This window comes from Xenopus tropicalis, chromosome 4, assembly GCF_000004195.4.
Source record: "Xenopus tropicalis strain Nigerian chromosome 4, UCB_Xtro_10.0, whole genome shotgun sequence".
NCBI lineage: Eukaryota > Metazoa > Chordata > Amphibia > Anura > Pipidae > Xenopus > Xenopus tropicalis.
This window is the reverse complement of record NC_030680.2, coordinates 66,738,401-66,759,735: the sequence shown is the minus strand read 5'-3', so window position 1 is coordinate 66,759,735 and position 21,335 is coordinate 66,738,401. Positions and strand designations below refer to the sequence as shown.

The 21,335-nt window shown below is 38.8% G+C and overlaps 1 protein-coding gene across 3 annotated transcripts in view; it reads right to left on the bottom strand.

The window, feature by feature from the left end:
- Positions 1-21,335, bottom strand: part of zc3h18 (zinc finger CCCH-type containing 18) — a 67,811-nt gene that overhangs the window by 17,915 nt on the left and 28,561 nt on the right. For all 3 annotated transcript variants that reach the window (XM_031900798.1, XM_031900797.1, XM_031900799.1), the window contains exons 7-9: positions 20,199-20,231; positions 18,857-18,971; positions 17,084-17,331 (exon numbers count right to left, since the gene is read on the bottom strand). In XM_031900798.1, coding sequence (XP_031756658.1) covers positions 17,084-17,331; positions 18,857-18,971; positions 20,199-20,231 — 396 coding nt within the window. The remainder of the gene's footprint in view (positions 1-17,083; positions 17,332-18,856; positions 18,972-20,198; positions 20,232-21,335) is intronic.

Sequence of the window (21,335 nt, the reverse complement as noted above, 5' to 3'; positions counted from 1 at the left end):
GATTAGCTTAATAGCTCGTTTAGAGAACCTTTTCATGATATGCTAATTTTTTGAGATAGGAATTTTGGGTTTTCATGAGCTGTATGCCACAATCATCAATATTAAAACAATAAAAGGCTTGAACTTCTTCAGTTGTGTGTAATGAATCTAAAATATATGAAAGTCTAATGTTTATCAGTACATTACAGAAAATAATGAACTTTATCACAATATGCTAATTTTTTGAGAAGGACCTGTATGTGCCGAAAAGGAAGACTTGATGCCCATCCATAGGCTACACAGTTACAGACAGGCATTTTAGGAGGTTAGTGATAACAAGAAAATGCAGAAATAAAAGTGACTGCTTTGCCTCAGGCATAGAGATAGAAAGGCAATAGGACTAAATCTTAAAATGTAAATATTTATATATTTTGAAATGTTTATAACAGGTATCAATGTTTAAAAATAATTTGGGTTTTCATGTTTATTTTGAAAAGGACATTTCTCATACAGAATTTTATATCTGGGTGACAAGTGTCCCTTAAGTAGGTACTAAAGTTTCTACTACGTCATTCAACTTAGCCATATTTACTGCCAAAACGTATTAACCAATATGACTTGAATGTGAATTGCTACAGTTCTCTGGGAACATTTATAGAAACTAGGGGATGCACCGAATCCTGGATTCGGTTCGGGATTTGGGCTGAATCCAGCCTTTTTTTGATAGATTCGGTTTCAGCCGAATCCACTGTCCCGGCCGAACCGAATCCAAATCAGCATAAATTACTAATTAACATTTGGAAAGGGTTACATTTTTTCACTGCGCGCGCCAACTTTTAACCCTTCCCGATCCTAATTAGCATAAGCATAAGCTAATTAGGGTTCGGATTTGGTTCGGCTGAATCCATCAGGGTGGGTTCGGCCGAACTCAAAAAAGTGGGTTCAGTGCATCCCTAACAGAAACATTTATAGAAATCCCTTCCCTGCATAGAAATGCATGAGCATAATTTAAAGCTTGAGTCTACAACAAATAGCATGAAAACTTAGCTGGTTATACAGACAAATTTTATTCAGTTTGATTTAGTCCCTGTATGTGGCTCTTAAAGGAAAAAAGTTAATCAACTTGACGGGTGCCAATTGCTATGCCTAACTAACATATTGCCCCGCAGGGTATTACCGCCTTGTCCTTTAAAACAAGCAATGAGGCTGATAAACTTTTGGTATGACTGCATTAAAGCAATCATATTAAAGACCCCAGCTGCTCATAATTAAGTCCCTATATTTGAAACCATGATTTTTCCTGTCGAAAATGTAAATGATTACAGTGGCTTGCAAAAGTATTCGGCCCCCTTGAACTTTTCCACACTTTTCCACATTTTGCCACAACATTACACATTACAGCCACAAACATGAATCAATTTTATTGGAATTCCACGTGAAAGACCAATACAAAGTGGTGTACACGTGAGAAGTGGAACGAAAATCATTCATGATTCCAAACATTTTTTACAAATAAATAACTGCAAAGTGGGGTGTGCGTAATTATTCAGCCCCCTGAGTCAATACTTTGTAGAAGCTGCAATTACAGCTGCCAGTCTTTTAGGGTATGTCTCTACCAGCTTTGCACATCTAGAGAGTGAAATCCTTGCCCATTCTTCTTTACAAAACAGCTCCAGCTCAGTCAGATTAGATAGACAGCATTTGTGAACAGCAGTTTTCAGATCTTGCCACAGATTCTCGATTGGATTTAGATCTGGACTTTGACTGGGCCATCCTAACACATGGATATGTTTTGTTTTAAACCATTCCATTGTTGCCCTGGCTTTATGTTTAGGGTCGTTGTCCTGCTGGAAGGTGAACCTCCGCCCCAGTCTCAAGTCTTTTGCAGACTCCAAGAGGTTTTCTTCCAAGATTGCCCTGTATTTGGCTCCATCCATCTTCCCATCAACTGTGACCAGCTTCCCTGTCCCTGCTGAAGAGAAGCACCCCAGAGCATGATGCTGCCACCACCATATTTGACAGTGGGGATGGTGTGTTCAGAGTGATGTGCAGTGTTCGTTTTCCGCCACACATAGCGTTTTGCATTTTGGCCAAAAAGTTCCATTTTGGTCTCATCTGACCAGAGCACCTTCTTCCACATGTTTGCCGTGTCCCCCACATGGCTTGTGGCAAACTGCAAACGGGACTTCTTATGGTTTTCTGTTAACAATGGCTTTCTTCTTGCCACTCTTCCATAAAGGCCAACTTTGTGCAGTGCACGACTAATAGTTGTCCTATGGACAGATTCCCCCACCTGAGCTGTAGATCTCTGCAGCTCGTCCAGAGTCACCATGGGTCTCTTGGCTGCATTTCTGATCAGCGCTCTCCATGTTCAGCCTGTGAGTTTAGGTGGACGGCCTTGCCTTGGTAGGTTTACAGTTGTGCCATACTCCTTCCATTTCTGAATGATCGCTTGAACAGTGCTCCATGGGATGTTCAAGGCTTTGGAAATCTTTTTGTAGCCTAAGCCTGCTTTAAATTTCTCAATAACTTTATCCCTGACCTGTCTGGTATGTTCTTTGGACTTCATGGTGTTGTTGCTCCCAATATTCTCTTAGACAACCTCTGAGGCCGTCACAGAGCAGCTGTATTTGTACTGACATTAGATTACACACAGGTGCACTCTATTTAGTCATTAGCACTCATCAGGCAATGTCTATGGGCAACTGACTGCACTCAGACCAAAGGGGGCTGAATAATTACGCACACCCCACTTTGCAGTTATTTATTTGTAAAAAAGGTTTGGAATCATGTATGATTTTCGTTCCACTTCTCACGTGTACACCTCTCTGTATTGGTCTTTCACGTGGAATTCCAATAAAATTGATTCATGTTTGTGGCTGTAATGTGACAAAATGTGGAAAAGTTCAAGGGGGCCGAATACTTTTGCAAGCCACTGTATATTTTGTGTGTGTAACCCTACAAACCCTTTTGGCCTATTCAACATTAATGGCTACACCGCACCTTCATTCTTGTAAACTATAACTGTTCTTCTGAAGCAACACATCATTTTTAAGAATGCAGGGTGCATTGAAAACACATTTTTGGTGCAATTGGTCTATTTATTGCCTTAGATGTTTAGCAACCAAGGTACAGGTATGGGATCAATTATCCGGAAACCAATAATCTGTAAAGTTCAGAATTACAGGAAGGCCATCTCTGATAGGCTTCATTCCAAAACGGATTTCCTTTTTCTTTGAATTAAAACAGTAACTTGTACTTTATCTCCACTCTCTGCTGGCGTCTTAAAAAAAAAAGGGGGGGGGGGGAGGGGGTGTTTGTTTTGGGGATCTCTCCCCTCTAAAAACTACAGCTGGGGAAGAGGAGTCTGTTTATGATCCTGCACTTGCACTGAAAAGGTCAAACATAACTGCTTTCAATTGCAACATCACATACAAAAATAATTGATCATTTATGTACATTGAAAAGTTGTTTAAAAATAAACTTTAATAAGAAAAAATATATATATTTGGGGGATATCCCCTTTAAATCAACGAATGCAGCAATAATATAAAATCACAGCGCTTAACTGAGAGTGAAGGTGTGGCTGCAATAACTATTTTTGGAAGGTTCCATTTAACCAGGAAGAGAAGTTTATCTAGATCGACATTTACACAAACAACCTGCATTGTCCTGTTACGTATTTTTTATTTGCATAGTACTACCAATGGTACTTGCTTATCTGCTGCCAATAATGCAAGTTTGATGTCATATCCCTGCTGTGACACAACCAATTTCTTATTCTTGGACTTTTAGATGGGGCTGTGAATTTCCACTGTTACAACGGCTGTCCCTTATACAGTATCTGCATTCTGATATCATAAAGAAAACAGCAGTTTTATTGCGTACACATTAACTCTTTAAGCGATACAGCTGCCAAACAGTGTGTAGCACATTAGAATGTTAATAAATATTTACGTTTTCATGCTTATTTGTATTTCATATCGCTGTATTGGTTTAATTGAACAAAGTGTAATTGTTTAATGATTAAAGATAATGCCGTGCTGTAGTTCCACAATACATTTACAACAGAACATCAGCAGCAGCTTTACAGTCTGCAGAACAGGTAGGTAAGTTCTAATAATGCAGCTTCTAAAGCTGGCCTACATGAAGAACTCTGATTTGGCAAGTTTACCAAAGGGGCAACTATGTCCAATGTGGTTGCCTACACGCTGAGCCTAATTCGGCTGATCAGATTCTTTACTCGCTGGGCCAACAATCAGATCATAACAGAGGCCAATGCAGGCCTAGCAGGAGAGGACCACATCATGCAGTCGTCGCCCATAACAATTTCTAATCCTAGAATGCATAGTCAAAAATTTCAAAAATTGCATTGTCATGACAAAATGTTGTTGCATTTAGTTATGCAGATAGTGAGGGGTTGGGTTAAACCTGGCTCATCACTTTGAGGATTATGATAGAACAGACGTTTGAAGGACTGAGTGCTTCTGCAAATACAGCATGTGGTATGTGGTGGGACTAGACAGATGCTACCAGAGAGATTTACTATGTGACAAAATGGCTAAAAATCTGAACCCGACAACACCCAAGCTAAAACTTGTCAAGATCATGTAGAAGTCAATGGCAGATATGTCTTCCGTTACGGGTTCCTTCTTTGCTTCGAAACTTGAGTTTTTCAGATTTTTGACGCTGGATTTTTATGCAATTGCATAAAAACTGCAATTTGAAAAAGTTGCAGTTTTGCAGACCCAACATATCTGCAACTTGTATCATGTAAACACTGCTTAGATTATCTTAGGTGAATATATATATATATATATATATATATTATATATAATATGTTAATTGCTATGAAAAGCGCTTTGATACAGGGGCAGCTGTCACTGCTTTTTAGCATTATTATTTATTTAATCAGGAACAATCACAAAAAGAAAAACTGAATACAAGCTTTATTGCACTTCAATTCTATACCGTTTCTGGAATTAAGTTACTCTTCATTACCTCTCAGCATCTGTCTCTCTTATTTCCCATCACTTTCCCCTCTCAGAAATCTGCCTCTATTTATTCCATCTTTATGCAGAAGTCATAGTCAGATTTTGATTGGCAGATCTACTATATTTTTTGGGGGGAGGGCTGCCTTTCCTAGCAGATTATTAGAGCTAACTCAAATTACTGACAAAAAAAAAAACAAAAGGAAAAAATCCATGTACTTGACCTAAGGGCATTTTTGCTAGTGTCAGCCAAAATGGAACAGAGCTCTGTAGCTGCTGGGTGTGTACACACACACCTATGCTTCCATTAGGGAAATATGCAGTTTAGCCTGCTGCTCTTAGACATAGACATTCAGCTGTTAAAATTATTTCCACCACTGGGACTGAGGCAACAAGGCCCATGCGTAAGTTACTTTATACCAGTAAAAAAAAGTTGGAGTAAAATACATGGGTATTTATATGCTATTGTAGTATATTTGGTTAATTTATAAATGTATGTATTTTCGCAAGAGCAGACTTGTTACCTATGTGAATGTTGGCTTAATGTTAAAATTACTTCATGAAGCTTACACAAGTTATAAGAGAAATGTAGAATTCAACATTTAGCCCTTGGGTCAACAATAAGATAACAGGCCATGACCAGGCCATGCTAAACCAACCACAGCTCAGATCAGGTTCTTTTCCACCCTTTCCAGTTGCACGGTCACACATCGATAAAAGAAAATGGGCCATTAGCCTGCCAACTTTCTCAAAGGGAGGCCAGATTTGAAGCCAGTTCCTGCTTGTAGGTAATGGTACCTAAGGTACTTTTGGGTGCTTTGAGCATCATAATTTTAAGAAGGGGGCTTCAAAGTACCCCCATTAGTCCTGAGAGTGCTTATTAAGAGGTGGTAGCTTGAAAACAACACACTTTCCAGTGAGTTTCCAGGCTATTATCAACTAACAAATGCTCTGGTTACAAAGGTCAATGGAGGACATTTCTGCCCCATTTGCATGGAAAAACTCTCATGCATTTCAGGCAACTAATGTCTGATACAACACTTGTCAGATGATTTCAATGCAAGTCTATGGCAGGTTACTCTGGGAGCTAATTAAAAACATAACATAATCAATTACTGTTAACCTGCATTGGCAATATATTTCCTACAAATGCGATGTGAGGTGAAGACAGCCAGCTTTACTAAAAAGTAAAATAATCCTTGTGTCCAACATTCGCAGCCATTATTGAAATGATCAGATCTGACTGGACAGCTTGGAAGCCTTTCTTCCATTTTAATCAGAAGCTAATTTTATTAGCTTGCTACTGAAAACAGGCTATTTGTGTAATGTAAAGTGCGACATCAGAGGAAAGAGGTTGCGTCAGCATTCGGCAATATCAACTTGCATCACCATTTCCTGCAACATCACCAGAGTTTCTGTACAGTTTACAAATACAACTGAACGAATATAGAATGTGCTTGAAGTAAACACAGGACACGGCTCTTTCCTGGATGGATTGCACCTGGCATGTAATAAAGCTGTAATGCAGGATTTTTTTTTTTTTTTTAAGAGATGCATACGAAGCTAAACAGGTTTACCAATGAAAAAACAATATACAGGTTTACCTCAACATTTATGAATTGCCATTATCATGACAACAAATATTACTGGAGCACTTGATTACATAGATACAAAAGGTTGAAAAAAGACCAGGGAAAAAAAAGTTTAACCCTTCCAAGTAAAACCAGCACACACAACCTATACTTACCTATCTATAACACTCACATACATAAACCTTATATACTGTAGATTTTAGTATCACAATAGCCTTGGATACTATGCTTGGTCAAGAACTCATCCAAGCATCTCTTATAGGCATTAACAGAATCTGCCATTACCACATCACTAGGATGGGCATTCCCCAACCTCACTGCCCTCACTGTGAAAAACGGCGCCAGCAATATTTTTTACACTTTTTTCTCAATAAGCAATTACTATCCACTTCACTGCCTGTGCTCACATGAACAAGTAGTAGAATGTGACTTTCAGTTTAATGGGAAAATATACTACCCTTTTTACATTAGCTAATTTTCGTAGTTGTGCATATGGAGAAAAGATGCAGAAAAACAAACCAAACTTTCAAAAATAAAAACATTTATTTATAGAGATATCAAAAGAAAAAAAAATTTCTAAATTAAAAACAATACTCAGCGCTCTTGAAAAAACTTGAATGAGATCTTCAGTGCTATATTAATACACGGTTGTTAGCTGCTTCCTCACGAAAAAATAAAAAAAAATATAGTGCAAAATTTACAATTGCAAAAAATATTTCTCGAAGTTCAGACACAGGGGGCAAAGTACAAATGCACAATATAATGTGTATACTAACTGAACTCATGCAAGATAAGGTGAGATGATAGCAGTTGCTGTCGGCACCTCTCTTCTCCCCACCTTCGGACTAGGGTTTCTTTTATGACTTCAGTAACAATGATCAGGAGTTACCAAGATCTCAGAAAATTTCTCTGCCCAGTGCAGAACGGTAGTGCCATGTTTAGCCCTTTCAGTATCTGGATATGTCGATCTTGCACACCACACTGGTGGTGACCAGTAAATTTTTATGCAGGACAGATTAGAAGGGCACCCAGCAGCACAGAATCTCAGTGTTAGCAGAAGTACCTCATATACATAGTACAAGTGGCTATTAAGGGGTTAAACCACTGTTTCTCAAACTGCAAGGGCATCCTCACTTGTGAAGATTGACAGCAAACCTGTTGAGGCTCAAATGGACTCCAACCTCCTAATACAAAGCAGCAGCTTTCTGCTAGTTTTACAGTGAGCCTATGTAAAGTGCCAGTATCCTATATACCAATTATTTTTCTTAAACTCTTTTACTTTTTTTATGGAGGAAATTTAAAAATCCATACAACAATACTGTTTGCAGAAGCCTGAAAACCGTACAGTCATTAAGTAGTTGAAAATGTTTAAGACAAATGAGGTCTCTCCCTTTTCATCAAAGGTATCAAGTTCCTTGCAAGCCTAAGGCATGGAAATAGGAGTTGGAACATGCAACACTTTGCAACTGTCAAACGTATAAATGTAAAGGAGGGTTCATTAGCATACAGTAAGTACAATATACAAATCAGCATTTCTGAAGGCTCAAGAACATTAGTTAGAATGACCAGAGGAGGTTATGCTTTACTATATGATCTGTTCTTGCCGATAGCAATCGCCATCCTGCATTGATCAAAAATGGGTCAAAAATATGGCCAGATGTGCCAGATTAAGAAAAACTCACACTCACTATTGCATTTTTGCAGAATTAACTATTTGTGTACTGGGACTTTTTAAAACTATCTTTTTCTCAAAATCTGGCATATTGCGCTAGGTGTGGTATTTGTTTTCCCTCTCTGTAGCCTTTGGCACTGATCATTGTTCTCTGAAAGTATTTGTGACCCAGCGGAGGAACTGCCGATAGGATCGGCAAGAGAGAGACCTTTCGCTTTAAGACTGTTTTCATCTGTTTAGAAGTTTAACTGACAGCAATAGTTAGTAATGCTTTGGTCTAGTTAGGTGAAAAAACTCCTGATAAATGCCTTCCCTTTGCCTAACCTTTGGATTGCCACAAGTAAAGCACACTACTCATGGCGATCCAGCTTAATTGTGGGGAAAAGCAAAAGAAGGTATCCTAAGGGTCCTGGGTCCCCTACTGCTATTTTTTTTTTTAACTAGATTTGATACTGTTATATGAGGATTTCATGTTTTCATTAGCTACTATGTACTCTTATTTTAGTAGTGCACTATTTACAAATTCCCTGACCATTTCACAGAAAACTCACACAATCATACTGCATCACTGTTGCTCCAGGCAGAAAATCCTGTCAGCCCATGATTCCCACTGGCTAGACATGATTCTCAATCTGTTTAGTTTGCCCCAGAACGTGACAATCACATCAGTTTGGCGATCCATACCCCAAGCTGCATGTGACTACATGGTTTGGCCTGCAGAATGGAAAACAACCTCTTCATGTACAGAACATATATAAATGACTGTACAGATTATGATTTCTGAAAATGTTTCTAATTTATTATCACTTCGTAAAAAGATTTGGTGCCATTTTCCTGTTAAAGGAACAGTAACACTGTGAAAAGTGAAAGTGTTTTAAAGTAATTAAAATTATAATGTACTGTTGCCCTGCACTGGTAAAACTGGTGTGTTTGTTTCAGGAACCCTACTATAGTTTATATTAATAAGCAGCTGTGTATAGATGGGGGCGGCCATTCAAACTGGAAAAAAAAGAGAAAAGGCACAGGTTACATAGCAGATAACACACCATTGTATTCTCCAGAATTTATCTGTTAGCTGCTATGTAACCCAGGGCTGTGGAGTCGAAGTCGGAGGCAATTTTGGGTACCTGGAGTTGGAGTCGGCAAAAAATGAACCGACTCCGACTCCTACTAAATTTAAATGGGAATAAAAAAAAAAAAAATAAAGCAAGTTTAAATGTCCCAATTCACAAACAGTCATAATTAATTACTTCTCTGCTATAAGAATAAAGCCCAACACGTTGAGCGACCATGAAGCATGCTTTTCATTGACTGTATGCTTCACTAAATGGGATGTAACGCACAGTTAAGGTGCGGCAGCTCCACTGCATCGTGTTCCTCTGTTACAGGGAACCCAATGGCCACTGGGAACCTAGCCTAACTCTCACTGATAACTAATTAAGTAAAAAAAAATTGCAGGACTAGAAATACTTGTATACGTGAAGGGAATGGATAGTCAATAAAGGAACAGTAACACCAAAAAATGAAAGTGTATAAAAGTAACTAAAATATAATGTGCTGCTGCCCTGCACTGTGTTTTTACTTCAGAAAATCTACTATAATTTATATAAATAAGCTGCTGTGTAATATGGGGGCAGCCATTCCTGCACTGGTACAGCTGGGGTGTTTGCTACAGAAACCCTACTATAATTTATATAAATAAGCTGCTGTGTAGCCATGGGGGCAGCCATTCAAAGGAGAAAAGGCACAGGCACATAGCAGATAACAGATAAAACACTATTGTATTCTACAGAACTTGTCTGTTATCTGCTATGTAACCTGTGCCTTTTCTCCTTTTTTCCAGCTTGAATGGCTGCCCCCGTGACTACACAGCAGCTTATTATATAAATTATAGTAGTTTTACTGTAGCAAACACACCAGTTTTACCAGTGCAGGGCAACAGTGCATTATATTTTTATTACTTTAAAGCTCTTTCATTTTTTGGGGTTACTGTTCCTTTAAGACTGAAGCTTTAAAACATTTGAAAAACTGCTGTAATTCAGCTGTAATGTTAGCTTAAACTTTAAACATGACTATGGGATTCTAGGGAAATCATTAGAAGTAGGAGTATAGATAAAATTGTCTATCAGTTTATTATCAGTTCAGTTGTGTTGTGTTGTAAGTGCCCCGTCCCCTTCCTGGATGTATAAAATACATTAGCATATTAAAAACAGAGGAGTCGGAGTCGTGGAGTCAGAGTTGGAAGTATCAGAAACTGAGGAGTCGGAGAATTTATCTACCGACTCCACAGCCCTGATGTAACCTATGCATTTTCTCCTATTAAATGGCTGCCCCCATGGCTTCACAGCAGGGTATTTATATAAACGCTAGTAGTGTTTCTGAAGCAAATACACAATGCTTACCAGTGCAGGGCAGCAGTGTATTAATTTATTTAATATATTTTAATTTTTTGGTGTTACTGTTCCTTTAATACAGCATTCTCTCCCTGTTTTGTGATACTGAACTTTACACAAGTAGCAATATTTAGAAAAAGGTGCTCAATTACAGGTAACCTCAACCTCCAACCATTGGAATGTATCTGAAAGGAGAAACACTTTGCTAATTTATAAGGGATCAGTCTTACAGCAGGGTTCCTATCAGCTGCTTTTCAGGACCATGCCCCCCGAGAAAAGTGCTCTAGTTCAGAGTCCCTGATCACTGTTATTGGCTTACATGCTGCACAATTCAGCTGTAGGGGACATGGATTTTGCAGTGACAGGAACTATTGTGTGACTGCTGCACCAATGTGCCAGGAACAGTGACAAGAGCCACAAAGAATAATTTCCTAACATATTAATTTACTGTATTTTACTATATGGAACTTTATGGCCAGGACCATGAGTGGGTGTGGTCAGTTAGGAGAGGTCAAAAATTAGACATTACCCCATTAAAAAATTGCATGACGCACTTAACAAGCTGGTTGTCCCCAAATTTTTTTCACTTTAAAAATCTGGTAAACCTACCTTACAGAACAGGGTACATAGGCTGCCCAACGAGTGTCACTTACATTATTTAGAGCACTAACTAAAATTTAGGCTGCACCAGAAAAAGTTGGAAAGCACAGATATAGAACATAGCAATCTGTTTCGTCAGCTCAGTAGATAGTTTTAGGCAACCTTGCATCCCAGACACCCATAATTGCTGATGTTGCCCAATAATGGTAACACACATTTAATGCAACCTATTCCATTCAGTCACTTTTCTGAAGCCAGCGAAGGGGAAGTTATCTTGGGTATTGTTTTCAAGTTGTAATTTTTGTGCTATAAATAGTATGGAATGCTAAGAAATGAAAAAGGTCATATGCACTTGGCCTTTAAAACACACTGTACATCTTACTTATGCGTTTGCTGCCCAACAGCAAATTAGGCATTTATTAGACATTTATTTCCTAGACAGACTTGGCAGCATATGAAATTATCCCTCAGCAGAACAAAGCAATGTGCAGGGATTCCTCAGGAACTATATATATAGAAGCCTTATCCAAAAGGTATCTTTCCCAAGGCAATGTTATGCTACTTGTACCTGAAGTCGATTAACCAACGATGTAAATGTTATTTACATTTAGACACATTTATCAGTGTTAATCTGGAGAGAGAGAACTCTTTGGCAGAAAATACCTTGCAGGTGAAGAACTTACTGGTACAAGCAATTATCTAAGATAAACACACCAGGCCTGAGAAGGTAAACTATTTTTAGTAAGCAGGGTATATATTTTTAGCTACAGAGTAACTATTAATAGAAAACCTTATTATGTCACTGGGAAACTCAATAATACCTGGGAATGTCCGGAATGCCATGTAGACTGCTCAGTGCAGACACTCATTTAACTATGACACTGCTACAAGGTAAATACTGAATGGGGACACAAACAAAAAATAATTTTAAAAGCGGACAAGGCAGAACTGATTTAGTGTAAAGGTACTGATTTAGTGTGAAATCAGCCTGTCCTGAGGAGATAATGAAACATCATTTGACTGGAAAAAGATGCACATTCAGGTAGGTTTATGTTTTATGATGCATACATCCTATCCAAGGGTCCCGTGACAGCCAAGCTTATATTTACAAAATGACCACCAGAACAAAAGTGTGATAAATTGCAAAAAATAATCTGCATCTTTTGTCACTGGGTAATTTGATGTGATTATTAAACAAATAAAGCTCTAGACATGTTGGTCTTATTTTCTCTTTTGTTTTTAAAGCCTCTTCTTTCAACCATTTTGACCTCTATTCCATTTGGGGTGAAGACACATGCATCTACTTAGTAGCACCTACTTGTCACAGCTACAAAATGCGAGAACATACCCTGCCATAGACAATACTTGGAATTGTCTCTGCTAAACACACGTAAGTTCTAAGTAAATTATCAGTATGGTCTATTTTTGCAGACATGACAAGTAGATCCGTGTCTTAAACCCTCTATCTGTGCATCAATACATTTGGATACAAAGGCTAACAGTAAACCACTTAAATAGAGCCGCTTTAACACCATTCTGAAAAATATCCACATTAAGGGCTATGCCACTCAGGGCTGATTCTTGGCAAGTAGAAAAACTCTTGCCAATAATCAGTCCCTCCACTCAAAAAAAAATCTTTAAGTTGGGTTGGTACCCTGAAGCACTGAATCCGCCTGGCCACACACAGCGTGTTTCTGTCAGAATTCTAGTTTTGGGTGTATTTCAGTCAGCAATGAAAATGCTCTGTGCCATTCTTATTCTGCATGAAAACAAGCCGGGTGTGGTTATCTTTGTCAGTATTTATTACAGCAGGGAAATATTTTAAGGCTACAATACAAATGGGTTCTATGTTTTACAGAACAAGGAAACAGCTGGTTTCATATTGTGTTATTTTATTTGGCTTTATTTCAATTAATATATGACAGCTACCTCCATTGAACAGAAAAGTATATTCTTTACAGGTATATTTAACCATCCCCAGAGGCTGTTTTTTTTTAACTTAGATCCTCTGTCAGTGTATGCCCCTACTTTCCCATTGTATATCCAAAACTGTTTCTAGTGGTATGAGATGGGGGACAAGGTAGTGGGGATCATGTGTAAATGGAGCACAGAACTCCCATTGTACTTCTAGCATTAGTCTTATACCATGAACTTATTTTAGATTTGTGTAAACCACCTTTCACTCAAGGAAACCAGAGTTTAATTATTGCCTGCAGTGAGAATACATGTAGTTATATAGACCTGTATATGGCATGCTATTCAACTGGCGACCCGTGGCCCCCATTCTGTCTGGCTGCTGTGACTGCTTAACCTTTGTGTAAACTTTAAATGATATCAGTACTCAGATTAACTAGCCCCTGCATTATTCACACCTCAGATTCAGGCTGTAAACCCCTGTATTGTTCACACATATAACCCCTTGTATTGTTCACACCTGTATGCACCTGCATTATTTACACCCCCGTGTTCACACCTATAAGACCCTGTCTTGTTCACAATGTACAAACTGCTCATCTTGAAGCAGTCACCATCAGATACTTGCATAATCATTATATGATTCACTGTCTCCTTCCCTACTCTGCCTGCCCTGCCCTAGGCTGCCTGTGAGTGGCAAACTCTGTCTGCCCTGCCCATAGGCTGCCTGTGTGTGCCATACTCTGCCTGCCCTAGGCTGCCTATGGGAGGTGAACCTGGCAGGGATGAGGAGGCATATGGATTTAAGGGTGTGATTTAATATGACGTAAAGGAGAAGGAAAGGCTCCTGAGAGAGAGGCTGGTTGTTTATCGAGTGCAGCACACTCCAAGCAGGTGCATATAATAGAATCAGTAGGCAGCGCTGCAAGCAAGCTTTCTAAGCCGTGACAGGAAGCATGCACCAACACTTATCTTGTAGAACCCTCCCCCCTGCTCACCAGTGCTCACCAAGAGCACCAATAGCGCTTATTAGTTAGTTCTCCTCTGAAGCGATCAGTGTTTTGCTCAGCTCCTCCAACCTGCCTGCTGCCATCTACCAGCACTGCATATCCACAGCTCCTGTATACTGCCATTGTGCATCCTTAGCTGCTCTGCTACACCTTAATTTTGGCGCATGTGCAGATAGTTCTGATGATGTCACTCAAAGTAAAATGGCGGCCACGACCGAGCTTGAATTAGCGATCTTATTAGGGGGCACAGCAGGAGTAATGTGTACTTTTTGGAAAAAATAATTCAGCGACCAGGTACAGCAAGGGGATAGCTATAACATATTGCAGACTTGGGGTACAGGCTTTCCTTGCTCTTTAATAAACTTCTTTCACATATTAGTGATGGGTGATATCCCTGCAGTGAGCAATAACTATTTGGATTTTTGCTGTGTCATTACAATTAATGTGGGTATGGCATTAATAGCTCTTGTGATACCAAGGGTGTGATTTAAAAAAAGGTGAGTGGTCAAAATTGGCTTCCATTATCGGCCCTCAGACCAGGTAGGCCAGAAAAATTCTGACCCTCGGTACCACAGAAGTTGGACAGCACTGTCTTAGAACTGTCATTCTCTTTACTAAACTTGCACCAACCCTGGGCACAGGTTAACTGACCACAAACCGTAAGCAAGAAAACTGCACCCTCCTGTACCAAATGACCAATACTAACACACATAAAGCATATACATGTATATTTGAAACAGACAGTTGTTAAAAACTAGGCAACGTATCAAGCTGCTGTGTAGCACAGAAATCTCACTCTTACTCAATACCTTCTCATCTCTCTTGAGAATGTCACACAATTAGGGCTACTGGACATTGTGCAATGCAATGTGGGCTTCTATCGCAATGTTAAAGGATAACCTGAACTGGTCAGAAGAGGAACTGATGATTTAGTTTACTTTAGTCCTAAGATTCTGATGATGGCCTTGAGAACAATGGTCATAGGCTCTACTGCTTGTTCAGCACATGTCCCTCCAGTCACTGGCTTGTAGTAAGAGTATTTGGGTACAGAGCCTGTCACTATTCTATGCGCATGAGATTGGGCACTTAACACTCAACAGTATTAGGATTGGCGACAGACAAACAGTGGTGTTTTGACCCCTGCTGTTGTTCTCTCCACTGGCAAGCTGCCAGTGTAAACATCTCATGTGCCTTTTCTCTAAGAGCAGTTGTTTAAAGGTTAAAGGGCTCTGGCACACGAGGAGATTTGTCGCCGGCGATTTTTAAAAGAGCGATTTGGCGACAAGACGAGCGACAAGACGCCAATGCTAAATCAATGGAAATCGCCAGCGTCAAAACATACGAGGCTACTTCAAATCGCCTGCTGTTTCAAATCGCACACAGACCCTTTTCTGAGCGACTTGAGTAAACATGAGGGGGGGGTAACTGTTGAGTGTACCATGGGTAGCAGTTCGCCTGGAGCTCAACTCGCATGAAATCTCTTCGACAAATCTCCTCATGTGCCAGAGCCCTTATACCTATAGGTATATCTGCACTTCACATTATATTACAGATTAATAGGAATACAGGTATGGGATCCCTTATCCGGAAAGCCGTTATCCAGAAAGCCCGTCACCCATAGACTCCATTTTAATCAAATAATTCAGAATTTTAAAAATGATTTTCTTTTTCTCTGCAGTAATAAAACAGTACCTTATAATTGATCCCAACTAAGATATAAATAATCCTTATTGGATGCAAAACAATCCTATTGAGTTTAATTAATGTTCAATTGATTTTTTAGTAGACTTAAGGTGTGGAGATCCAAATAACAGAAAGACCCCTTATCCGAAATACCCTTGGTCCCGAACATTCTGGATAACGGGTCCTATACCTGTACAGCAATTCCAATTCTTCTGCATTATAAATTGTATTTCAGATGCTGCTGGCATCTTTGTCAAAAATGCCTTGCGAGTGTAGAAGCCATTATAATTTACAGAAAGCCTTGCTTACTAGCTGACTATAGCAGTTAATAATGCGCTTCATGAACTAATAAACTATTTTTTGGCAATAAACCAATCATATAGAGTCAATAACAGAGGTTGGATCCTGTGGTTTTTGGGTTAACAGGTGGCAGGGTGAAGCACAGCACCTTTGAGGAAAAAAAAAAAAAAAAAAGCCTTTTCCCCTTTGCCACAATGCTAAGTTGTTGCCTAAAATCCTATCAGGCCTGCAAGCTTCCAGATATTTTTAAGAAAAATTCCAAGTCACTACATAACCACACAACAGTAAAGCATCTTTTACATAACAATATTTGGTATTTTGTTTCAAATGTAACTTTCTTGCACCGACAACAAATTACATAAGCATACAGGCTGAAGTAAGCCGTTCATGTGAACACAAGCATGACGAGGTCAAATTTCAAAGCAAAACAATTGAGTGAGCAGCAATAACACCAGGAAGATAACTAAGAGAAAAGTTGTCTAAATAAATGTCACGTTATGTGAGGAGAGAAAAATTCCAGTGTTTGCAAAGCAGTATACAATAGGCCTGTAATACCTAGGAAAGTACTTAACCTGAACTGGGGAAGTTTGGATGGCAAGTGCCTTTACTGCACCTTACTGTATCACTGTAACCCTTCACACAGCCACACAACAAAAAGTGAAAGTACGAAACATCCAAGGCACTTAAAGGAATGTTACAAAGGTTGGGAACTTTACTCAATTTTAAGCCTATGTAATGATGACAGGTCACAAGAGCTGAACGGTGTCTTACCCTCTGGAGTTTTTCTAGCAAAGCCCATATTTCTAAGTTTAAATTTTGCTTACATAACAGACCACAATATCCATATTAAAGTGGATCTTAATTAAAACAAAACATTTTGCAAAGCAACAAGAAACGCAAATCTAAACAAATCTGTAATAAACTAGAACAAAAAGAAAACAGAGCTTACCCCCCTGCCAGGAGTGGAGACTTTACTTTTGTCTTGTCTTTATCCTTCTCTTTGTCTTTTTCCTTCTCTTTTTGTCGCTCTTTCTCATCTCTTTTGGTCCTATCTTTCTCCCAATCTTCTTTTCGTCTCTGTCTCTCCTTGTCTCGGTCTCGCTCTCTTTCTCTCTCCCTTTCTCGTTGGCGACGTTCTCTGTCTCGTTCCCTGTCCCGATCCCTTTCTCGGTCACGTTGTCTGTCCCTATCTCTTTCCTTAAAGGGGCAGAAAAAGAACAATTTTGAGCTTTTAAGAACTCATATAATAAATTTAAACTGAAATATTAGTAGTCTGAAATACTTTTAGCAATGGTCAGAAAAAACTAACTAAAGCTAGTCATACATGCAAGGACATAACCAGACATTTTGCCCATTTTTTTTTGCCTGTCCAACCCATCTCTAGGATTGATATATGGAAGGTTTCAATAAAAAATATATTGCATAAATAAGCTGCTTCATTTAAATAAACCATTTTCATGAAAATATACTTTTTTAGTAGTATGTGCTTATTGGGTGCTGCTAAATAGCAAATTCCAAATTTAAGAATTAAGATCATAGGATTCGCACAAACAAGCCAAGGCACACATACATGCTAGGTCACACAGCCCATCACTAAATGGTGGATCAAGGGAAAGGATGTAAAAGAGCAATATTTATGGATATATATATTCCAGTTTGGTGAGATATTTTATATTATGACCTATTTAGGTATTTGTTGGTTTAGTATTCATTCAGGGGGTATAGTTTTGCTTTAACAGACCATTTGTCGGAACAGGAAATATAGTGTCACCTACTGGTGGACGGATGAGGCATTAGAAGACCAGCTTAAAGTGATACTGACACTAAAAAACTACTCTTCAAAATATGAAAGTACATTAAAAGTTACCTATTGGTCATGTTGATGGTTTTTCACTGATAGCTCTGCTTTTGTAAGTAATTGTTAATTGAAGTTCCTAAACCTGACTGTTTTGCCAACCTGACTGTCCCTTCTCAGCCTGTCAGTTACAGCTTCTAATGCTAACGGCCTCCTGCTGCACATATATGGCAGCCTCCTCATAGAGGAACATGGGGTTCTGGTAAATAATGTAAAAGCATTGGATATATACTTTTTTGATAAAATTATAAATGGGGTGCAAAGACAATGTTATGATAGATATAAACAAAGGTTTAATTTCTGGTGTCAGTATCTCTTTAATGATTTTCAGTGCCATTTCTGTTGCAATCCATTCATACGATCCAAGTGGATGGTCAAATTGGACAACTAAGCTCATAGCTGATTTGGATGGATAATTAATACACATGCCTGTGTCTGGCAGCATTAAGATTAACAACCATCAGTATCATATACTGGCAGCCAAAATGGAGAGGACATTTAAACATATAAATAACCCAACCACATGGAAAAATTTTGTACAATATAAGTATAAAGTATAAATTGCTGTACCTGGCATGCATACCTTGAAATATAAAGAAGTAAATGGCATTTCCATATCCTTTAGAATAATGCCCAGACATTACATAATGCAATTATAGTTACAGTAGCTTTGTTTTTGTTTAGCTTTAATTATTATAAAGTAGGCAGTAGAAGATACAAGCAGACTTTCTGACTGAGCAATAACTAGGCTAGTAACCGATTGAGTTAGAGGACAACATCACACTTTGGAAATGTCCATCAAGTCAACAGAAGATTCTTAAATTAAGCGAAGACGATGTGACCAAAAAGCATAAAAAGGTGTCTTACCCTGTAGCGATAGGGTTCCGTTTCTGTATACTGTACTCTGAAATTCTCATATTGGCCTCCTCGCCAGAAGCGTTCCATTTCAAAGTCATAATATGGATCTGCATATGGGTCTGCCCTTCATGGGGGGAAAAAGTTACAGCGTAAAGAAAACTATATTTCAGACGTAGACAAAACAGTGAACAACCAGATTCATTTTTTCTGTGAAATTTTGCATACTACTTCTAACATACCTGGACTGAACAGAGAGACATTGAACACTGCACCATGTGATAACTGTTTTATAGAATGAATATTGAAAAATGGCAACATAATGGGAATTTCAAGAAAGCACTACACTTATTAAAAACAAGAGCTCTAACTGGAACCAACAAAAGGTTACATAGTTACATAGTTACATAGGGTTGAAAAAAGACCTGTGTCCATCAAGTTCAACCCATCCAAGTAAACCCAGCACACCTAACCCACACCTACCAATCTATACACTCACATACATAAACTATAAATACAAGGTTGGTAGAGAATAATAATTTTTTGGACATTTTTTTTTCTTCAAATTACAATCGCATCTCTTCAGGTCTGAACATTTCCCTAATGAACTAGTGACCTGAAGCAGTTAAAAAAAAAAAGATCTAAAATTGTGTTTTCTTACAAAGTAAGTATAACTTTCTTTTCTGCTTTGTGGAATTGTGCCCGTCACTTTTTCCTGTAATCTGTATAGTATATTGCTGCTCCCTTTTCTTCTAGATTTCAACCGGTTATACTTTTGCACTTGTACCGAGTAAGATGTGGTACTTTTTATGAAAGTAAGTTCTGCCTGTGTAAGCCTGCATTCTTGACTGCATGAACTTTACAACACATATGTGCTGTTTGCAGATGTAAATGTTACTGATTATGTGCGAGAGGGAATATCTAATGAAACTTATTATGCCAGTGACCTTAAGGGCTGTGACACACAAGGAGATTAGGCACTGGGCGACAAATCTCCCCATCTGTCACAGCCCTAACAAATAGGGTAACACATGTCCAGTTCTCCAAACTGTAACAGGCATTATGCCAGCATTATAAATAAACACACTGGGTGCACCAGAAAAAAATGTCACTGCCACATTTTTTTAAAAATGTACAGAAATTTTGAAAATAATTCCCCTTGTAATCAGAAGCGAAAAAAACAAGCATTATGAAAGTTCTGTAAGCCACAAAGGATACAGAATACAATATCTGCTCATATACTTTTATATCCAGCCCAGGCGGGACAAAATGAAATTGAAAATACTACATTAATAACATTAGCAGCACCTGAGGTTCACAGCGGTTAGCATAAAAAAATAAATTAGCCACTTACGCATGGTTTAGAGTTTCACGAAATTCCACTTCCCTTTAATAAAACAAAAAATATTTTTTATTTAAGATGGGAAAAAAGTGAAACATTTTCTTTCTTAATTAAAATGAGGTATACCTTACACAACAATTACATAACTATTTACACATTAGAAAGACTTGAAAATACACATGCATCTCCAGGTTAAAGGAGAACTAAAGCTTAATAAAGAATTAGACTTAGAAATGTTGTACATTATGTTTTGGGCTTCTGTACTAGCCCAAGACAACCATAGCCATTTAGCAGGAACGATGTTGTTCCTCCAAAGATTCCCCAGTAGCTCCCCATCTTCTATTCTACAGATTCCCAGCACATGCTCTGCGTTGCTTTTACCTACCTAAGCTTAGGGACTGATGCACAAGAATAGAATATAAATGTAAAAGTATAAGGCTGATTAGTAATTCATTATTATTTGCATTATATGGCAGCTCTGAAACCAGTGCAATTAGCATGAGAATTTAATAACTAAGCATGTGCACTGTCCCTGAAAGAATCTAAAATGGGAAGCTGCTGTGATAACTGTAAAAACCTATATCATTCTTACTATAGAAATGCTGAAACTTTAAGATAGTGAAGTCAGTTTAGTAAATAAAATATGGCATTTCTAGCCTTATTCATCTTTAGGGTTTAGTTCTCCTTTAAACTGGCCAAACAATCAAATTAAAATGCCAATCGAGAACTAGCCAATTTTAGGCCAGATATTGGTAACGTAGGCCTGTTGGGGATGCCCATACACGGGCAGATAAGCTGGCAAATCAGTCTGAAGGGCACGAATCGGCGGCTGAAAAAGCTGCCTGTGTATGGCCACCTTTAAGGTCCCCATACACGGGCCGATTATATGCCGATATCAGTCCCTTGGACCGATTCGGCAGCTTATCAGCCCGTGTAGGGGCAGAACCGAGGGACCTGGCCGACCGATATCTGGCCTGAAATTGGCCAGATATCGATCGGCCAGTTTAAAAAATCCAGTCGGCATGTAGGCACGCGGCAATGGGGCAGTTGGTTCGGGGACCACATCAACGAGCCGATGCGGTCCCCGAACCAACTGCCCCATTGCCGCGTGCCTACATGCCTTCCCGATATCGCCCACCCGTAGGTGGG